Source organism: Chenopodium album, chromosome 3, assembly GCF_948465745.1.
Source record: "Chenopodium album chromosome 3, dcCheAlbu1.1, whole genome shotgun sequence".
Taxonomy (NCBI): domain Eukaryota; kingdom Viridiplantae; phylum Streptophyta; class Magnoliopsida; order Caryophyllales; family Amaranthaceae; genus Chenopodium; species Chenopodium album.
In genome coordinates this window covers 40,039,737-40,047,647 of record NC_137836.1, presented here as the reverse complement: position 1 = coordinate 40,047,647, position 7,911 = coordinate 40,039,737, and the positions used below count along the sequence as shown (strand labels likewise).

At 35.1% G+C, this 7,911-nt stretch overlaps 1 protein-coding gene and 1 long non-coding RNA gene across 2 annotated transcripts; both read right to left on the bottom strand.

Moving 5' to 3' along the window:
- Positions 1-232: 232 nt before the first annotated feature.
- LOC145623949 (uncharacterized) lies at positions 233-5,648 on the bottom strand. Its single transcript, XM_081676868.1, has 6 exons — positions 4,240-5,648; positions 2,947-3,138; positions 2,608-2,847; positions 2,279-2,496; positions 1,085-1,339; positions 233-585 (listed from the first exon to the last, which is right to left on the bottom strand). The coding sequence occupies exons 1-6, from the start codon at positions 4,679-4,681 to the stop codon at positions 322-324; spliced, it is 1,611 nt and encodes a 536-aa protein (XP_081532994.1). The 5' UTR covers positions 4,682-5,648; the 3' UTR covers positions 233-321.
- An 880-nt stretch (positions 5,649-6,528) lies between these two features.
- Positions 6,529-7,711, bottom strand: LOC145613390 (uncharacterized). The gene is made up of 2 exons (XR_014106934.1): positions 7,179-7,711; positions 6,529-6,736 (listed from the first exon to the last, which is right to left on the bottom strand). It is a non-coding gene; the product is annotated as an uncharacterized LOC145613390 (long non-coding RNA).
- Positions 7,712-7,911: the final 200 nt, after the last annotated feature.

Genomic DNA, 7,911 nt, shown 5'->3' with positions numbered 1-7,911 from the left:
AAAACTCATTTGTGTGGGAGGAATTGACATCCCCCACATATTCAGCGGTTCAAACCGGTGGCGTATATGGGGTTTGAACTGGTGCCTTTTTTATTTTTTCTACTAGTGTAATGAGCAAGATTTCAGCCCAAACCAGAATGCACCATCTCTGATTTATATTGCGATGGATTCTTAGCGAGGGTAGCAATTAAGCCTCATTTCGTTACTCCACAGGGCCAAGCAAGCTAGCATATTTACAACGTTACTCTATCAAATAAGCAATTCCAGAGTGCTGAACAAAAAAGTATTGGTGAAAAAGTAAAAAAAAAAAGGTATGAAGTCTCATTCTTGCGAGGCATTAGCACCAGGTGCGTCTTCTTCAGGTGTGTTAGCCAAAGACTGGTCTGTATCTATTAGATCTGTAATATAATCCAAGGGACCCAGTGGATCTCCAAAAAGTGTGGACAGTATTTGTCTGTGACACTCATCACAGAAGTATAAGTAAGAGAAGTGACCTTCACTCGGAAGCAGATGCAAATTAGTGCCTGGTAAGGTGCGGCTGATGTACTGAGCCATAGATGGTGGTACAACATGATCATCCAAGCCCTGTCACCAATTACCATTTTCAGTGGAGTGCTAAAAAACAAGTAAAATATATTGAATTTTGAGCATTGTGTCAGTCCTTAAGCAGGTGAAGTTTTGACAAATTTCTAAGAGAGACAAATAGATGATAATTATCAACCACAATCTTGTTGGCCGGTTGTCTTCAACAAATTAAAAATAGGCCCTACAGTTTTAACAATTATGTGAGTAGGTCAGCATTTAGTAAGCATAAGTTCTGTTCAGTATAATAAGTTAAAGCTAATTCCAAAAAGTCTATAAAAAATAATGGTCCTCTCGTTAACAAAGCTGGAAAGATTTCAAACATGTTAGCTGATATCAGGAATGTATACGGATTTTTTTTAAAAAAAAACAAAGACATAATGACACAATTTGGAAAATCAGGGGCTATGAAATTGAAAAACGAACATCAAACTGTGTTATAAAGGAACTAGTGATAGAAAAACAGTGGATGGGAGGGGAAAAAAAACGAGTTGAGACAAACCTGCCATATGTGTATTGGCCCTGAAAATCCAGTTAATGCACATTCTGCTTGCCTGTATATGGACTTCAGCCATGGAAGGATCCCTGTACCCGGGCACCTCCTCCTCATTTGTAAGTCTGCAAGGCTAAAACCCCAGTCTGAAACTTGTAGCACGGCTTCTTCAATGAATGATTTCATACGACCTTGTCTGACAGACTCTTCCACATCCCTCTGCCAAAATTCTTCAAAATTCTCCTTTTCAATCAAAGCCTTATCCTGCATAAGGGTGATGATCAGGGTTTACTAAGGCCTAAAGCATCATGTAAAATCTGTCTACACATAAAAAAACATACACTGGCATAATGTTGTCTTCTCTAGGAATGGTCTAAGGATGGAAAGATGTACCTAACCTAAAACAAAAATTTATCTAAAGCAGTACAGAGTCCCATGAAAGCAATTTTACCATAAAGCTAAGCAGTAGTAAGTAGTTATTACTGGACTTTGTAGTGACAAAAATTAACGACCTATTGGGTAGGTAAGGTAATAGCAGCAGATTTTGAATACAAAAAATGAGCATCATGTCAATGTGAATGGCAACCGTAATTGGTCTATGGACGGAAAGATGTACCTAACCTAAAGCAACACTTACAGCAATACATAGTAATTATAATTATTACTACTTTCCTAGAGGTTGTAGTGATTTAAACATTAACGGCATATTGGATAGGAGTGGTAATGGACTAATAATGGCAATAAATTTAAAATACTTTTTTGTTTGAAGAGCCATATGCCATAATTGTAGTACTAATAAATACTAATGCATGTCCACCCCCAAATATAGCTTCTTCATAAAACACCACTTTTACTTCTAAAGCAGGCATGACTGGTAAAAATGAAGTTCCAATGCCATAAACATTGTCATGCCACTATTCTTACCAAATTATATATAAATTCATTACTATCATTCCTGTCATTACCACCTAAACAGGCTGTAAACAATGAAAGTCAGATTAAATGATAAAACGGACAAGGAAGTACATGTATAGAGGAAGCACAGAAGCATTGGTTACAAGTAACAAGCACAGAAGCACAGGTTACAAGTACCAAGAAAATCAGTAGGACCAAGGGCATAAAACGACTGCCTGATATCTACTTTGTATCTTTTTCCCTAGTTACATATTATTTCACAGGTGACCACATAAGTAAAAAACATACCTTTAACCCGAGTGTCAGAGAGAACCATTTTTCAAGTGTTCCATGCTTTCCAGAAAAGAAGCTTCGGCGATAAAAATGAGAAAGAAAGCTGGGGAATCTCCTGGCTATGGAGAACATGAACTTCCTTCTTTGCTCCCATCTTTCCCATGTCTTACTTGTCTCTTCCTTAGTCATGCTCGATTCGTAAGGGTTAACCATAGGAGCAACAAATGCTGCACCTGCCAGTTTATTAAAACAAGCACCATAAACAGTTCAGTCACTCAAGGATACAGCATTGCTAAAGCTTGGACACTGATCTTTTAGTTGACCTCTAGACATGGTATCTGTACCTGCAATTCTGTTTGAGATAAACTTGATTGCTGCCCATGCATGCATTGCTGCACTAGAGTGTCCAAACACCCAGAACTTATCTTTCAGAGCCAAAGCATTAGCAAGGTGCTGCATATCCATGGCTGATGAGTTGAGGTTACGTGACGGGTCAGGGTCACTCTCACCAAAGCCAGGAAGATCATATGTTATCAAACGAACACCAAACTCTTCCAGTAGGGAGGCTTTGATTCCAGGTATACCTTTCATGCAAATACATCCAATTACAAAAGGGTAAAACAAACAGGCAAAAGTCCTCTAAGGTTCACCAATACTCTTATTTATCATTTTTGCACATATACCTGAAAGTCTTGAAGAAAGAAACGCATGTGGAGAAATCAGCGTAAATCTAGCTCTGTTGCCTGAAACACCCTGTTCAAGATATGATATATGCCGACCATCAGGTAGTAGTGCAGTGCTAGCACTAGGAGGATGTATAAGCATTTTCTTCACAATTGGAGCTGGATTTTGGTGTGCGTTATTTACATTCAGTACTGCATGATAATCAAGACTATCAAACACTCAGACTTGAAAGCTCTCACAGATTAACGGTGAGAATACACCAGAATAGCATAGATAAGACCATAAGCGCATAAAATATAAGTAAACCTATAACATAAATATTGAAAGACAGATCACGCTAGGGAGAAAGTTTCTATATGTAATAATGACACTGGAAGATTCACCACAAAGAGAACAGCTACAACCATACTTTTAGTAGGATCTATAACAGAAATTACTGCTAACTACAAACGTCTCCCTATATATGTAGCAAATATGATAATTTGAAACACTCTCTTATACTCTACATCCGAAAATGAAGTATCTAAGTATATGATTTGAGACATCCAATTTGGGGTAAGAGTATCTGTGTTACTCAAAGTCAACTATCAATTAATCATAGTCGGACAGAGGTATGTGTCTGGGAGCCAAACTCGCCCAACTAGTGAAAATTTCGCATTTTCCAGTCCAAAAGTGAAGTGTTTATATACAATACCTATGACTTCATCAGAGTACTGAGTTTCCAATTAAGATAGGTGAAGTGACATAAAGAGCCGAAATGACATAGGAGAGTATTATACCTATCTTATGATACTTCTATTATGCTATACACTGACTTCACCAATTAAGCATCAGAGAGAGAAAAAAAAAATATCCTTCATAAGAAAAGCACAGTTATTCCTATCATCATGGATTCCATATTGCAATCACTATACGACCACTATGACAAGAGATTGTACAATAATAATAATAATAATAATAATAATAATAATAATAATAAAAAAGTGGTATCAACATCGTGACAAGAGAAATCAATCCATCTCAAAACTGCATTAACACAAAATCACAAACTACTCGGATGCTGACCAGCTTTTCTAGGGGCCGGTACCACCGTACCACTACTAAAGACATGAGATAAAATCTCGTCCATATCAGTGACTCCTTTTATGGCTCCCCATACACAAAAATAAACAATACCTTGACAACTCCAGTAAAAACAATAATAAACTACTAAACCGAAAGTAATTAAACCTACTAAACCTGAATTAATTAACAAATTACAAATAAAAACAATACAACAGAACAAATATTACCTGCAAAAGCGAGGATGAAAACGAAAAAAATCACAGGCCAAGCATGAACAGGATCACGATCCTCAGGAAGATAATCATTCAAAAAACATAATCTATTAGAAATCTTAGCTAAAGGCGGTCCGAAATTCTGAACAAAATAAGAATCCTCAGCAACTAAACTCTGTTGAACAATGTCTTTACACCCTCTAGAAAGGTCTAACAATAGTTCACCCCATGCTTTAGCAAACCCTTTGATCTGATCTTTCAAATCCTCCTCTTGTTCCCTTGTATCTCCTTCGAAATGAACATCGAAATTGGATTGTTTTGGATTATCTAATGATAGAATTGGAGATGCTACAAATGGATCGCCATTGTTATTATTATATCTGAGCCCATCATCTACTAAGCTAGCTAGTTCCTCTCTCCATGAACCTGACTTTCCAATATCTGCCATTTTTTGCATCAAACTCAAGCTTCAAAATACAGTCTTGATTCATAAACTAATGATTTTTTTTATGATTTGGGTTCAAAATAGAAACTGGGTTTATCTTAAAATTAAGACTTTGGGTGTAAAAAAATTCTGGGTTTTTTTTGTACTTTGTATAAAATAAATTTTAAAAAATATTAAATTATCAACTAATGAGCTCACTTTGATGACTTGATTTAAGCTTGAATTTGAAGCTTTGAGTATAAAATCAAAAGATAAAAAAAAAAAGAAGAAATTAACTGGGATTTTAGAGGTTAAGCTTAAATCAGAAGCTAAGATGATGGGTTTTTTTGTTTTATTTTTTTTTTTTATGGGTATTTTCAGAAATTAAAAAGAATCAGCTTGCTTGAAAATGAAGCATCACAAACATCAATGTCTTTTTCAACTCCCACAAAAATAAAACAAATAAAATAGCAGAAAAAGATAGGAAAAACTGATGGAATTCCCAGAAAACTAGAAAGATAGAGAGTTTAAGAAGAAGGGCCACAAAATCAGGCAAATGAGAGCATCATTACAGCAATGAAACAATTGTTTGTGAGGAGGCAAAAAGGGAGGGAGAGAGACTGAAAGACTAGCATTTTTGGTAAACAAATTGATACAAACCACAACAAAACAGAAATTTAACCCTTGTTTTTTAAAAAAAGGAAGTGTTTAAGAGTAAAAGGGGGAATTTTGTAATGGAAGATGGACCCCAAACCGACCAACAACTGCTCCACGCCTCCACCACTGACCGGACCTTGCGAATTAAGGATGAATTCTATTCCATGTGGGACCACCATTATGGAGTCATGGCCACGTCCTTGCTTCATTATTTACTCTTCACCGATGGCGGTTGATGTTCGGTGATACTAATGTCTCTAGTTGCATATGAGATTTATTATGGCATTTTGTTTATCCCATAGATAGATATGTGTTTTCTATTTGATAGGTATATTGATTTGGGGATTAATTATGTGATTGTCTATCTTCTGATTTGCTACCATATTGTGGTAAAGGCCTTACTATATATATTCTGAATCAATACAATTTTGGGCAAGCTGAAAGCCTTTTCATAATTTACATGGTATCAGTCGCCTAGGTATTTCAAAACCATAAAACATGGTCGGCGATAAAGAACCACCACCACCCCCTAAAATTGAACCCAACTCTCAGATCTACCTTGAGACTCAAGATTGTCTTTATTACTCCTACTCGTCTCAAAGGAGATAACTATGATGAATGGGCTGGCGATATTCATTTTGCGTTGGAGGCGCGTCGGAAATTCGGGTTTCTTAACAGTTCGATTGTTGCTCCTGTTCTTTCTTGTACTTGGTCTGATTGGAACACAATTCAAGCCATGTTAATTTCATTGATTATGAATGATGTCGACTCTGACATCAAAAGAACTATTTTAGGTAAAAATACCCTAGACACGTGACCCAATTAGAGAGAGACACGTGTCCTTAGAAAGGTCCAATAACATGAACCCACTACTACAAAAACATGAATATAGAACGCCTAAAACAAGCAATATAGAACGCCTCAGAGGCGTTCTTCTGAGGGGGTGCCCTATAAAGTCTACAGAACACCTCTTTGGGGCGTTCTATATCTAACACAATACAGATCGTCTATCTAAGATAGGCGCTTCATATTTAAGGTACAAAGTGAATAAACAAAGAAAAGAGAGTTGTCATCTTAGGAAAGGCGCTCTATAGCTACATAAAACCAGAACGCCTATCATAGATAGGCGCTCTCTATTCGTCACTTTTTTAAATAAATAAAAAAATTAATAATAATAATAATAATAATAATAATAATAATAATAATAATTCATACCTAATAAATAAAACACCATAACAATAACATTTTATTTATAAAAAAATTTAAAATACAAGTATTTCAATCCTTGAGAAAAAAAATTATGTTACAAGGTTTCTAACATAGCTAATTAATTATCAATATGCTAACAGCTCTAGATCGAAAAGCACCGACTTATATTGCACCGCAATCATTCAGGCCACCACGCTTCCACCAAGCTCAAAAATAGAAAACCTGCACCGTACCAAACAACCGCAGATCAAGTTTTAAAGTAAGAAAATAATCCCATTTATATCATATAAATCAATTGATAAAAGATAAAATTCATAAATTATTACATGAAAATCAATTGATAAGAGATAGAAATCGAAATTATGACATGAAAATCAATTGATAAAATCATGCAAATCATAAATTATAAAACATAAAAATCAATTGATAAAAAATGAAAATTAGAAGTTATCATTTTATAACATGAAAACCAAAACATATCTAAACTACTCGTAATTGAGAAGTAAAACAAAATTATAAAATAAAAATCAAAAACTTGAATTAGAATTAAATCATGAACTATAGATCGAAAAAAACCCATAAAAATCATTCACTTTAAAACAACCAAAAAACGGATTTAAACATTAAATTCGAACACAATGAGATTACTCTTCATATACCATACCTTTATACATCTTTACACTTCATAATCTATTCTGAAGTAGCAACACCTCATTTCAACAGACCCAGACCTAACGACGGCGGCTTATACGACTCGATCGACGGCGGCATTCGAGCGGAGCATTACCACTTCGCTGAAACTAATTTAAATGCAATTGAATCACAAAAAATAACAAATAAATTATAGTCAGAAATTTGAATTGAAACCAAAAATAACTAAAAATAAAACAGATCTAAGTAATAACAAAAACAACAAATATTATAATCAGAAATTTAAATTGAAACCAAAAACAACAATCTATCGTTGTTGGACGCTCGATAGATTATGGCTCAGTGACGCTTGAGGCTCGGTGGTGGTACAACAGTACGGTGCATAAGGATTTTAATGGGGGAAGAGGAGAGAGAATGAGAGGAAAATGGAGATTGGGGAAAGATGATAAAATGATTTAGATCTAAAAAAAGAAAGAGAAAAGGAGATGGATGGGGCGGCTTTACTCAGTCATATTTTTAGGGTTAGGTGGATTGTGGGCTTTTGGTTTTATTTTTTTACTTTTTTTTAAAAAAAAAAATACTTATAGAACGGTTAACTGAAAGAGGCGATCTATATTGCATAGTGTAAAAATTGGGATAAATCATATAGAGCGGTTAAGTTGAACAGGCGATCTATAAGTTTTAACCTACAAAACGCTTAACTTACATAAGAGATTTGTATATGTCTAGAGATCGCCTATCCAGCT

Coding starts and splice junctions, on each gene's coding strand:
- LOC145623949 (XM_081676868.1), bottom strand. CDS start 4,681: ATGCAAAAAATGGCAGATATTGGAAAGTCAGGTTCATGGAGAGAGGAA. Junction 1,340..2,278: donor CTCTGACACTCGGGTTAAAG/GTATGTTTTTTA, acceptor ACCCTTATGCAG/GATAAGGCTTTGATTGAAAA. Junction 586..1,084: donor GGCCAATACACATATGGCAG/GTTTGTCTCAAC, acceptor AATTGGTGACAG/GGCTTGGATGATCATGTTGT.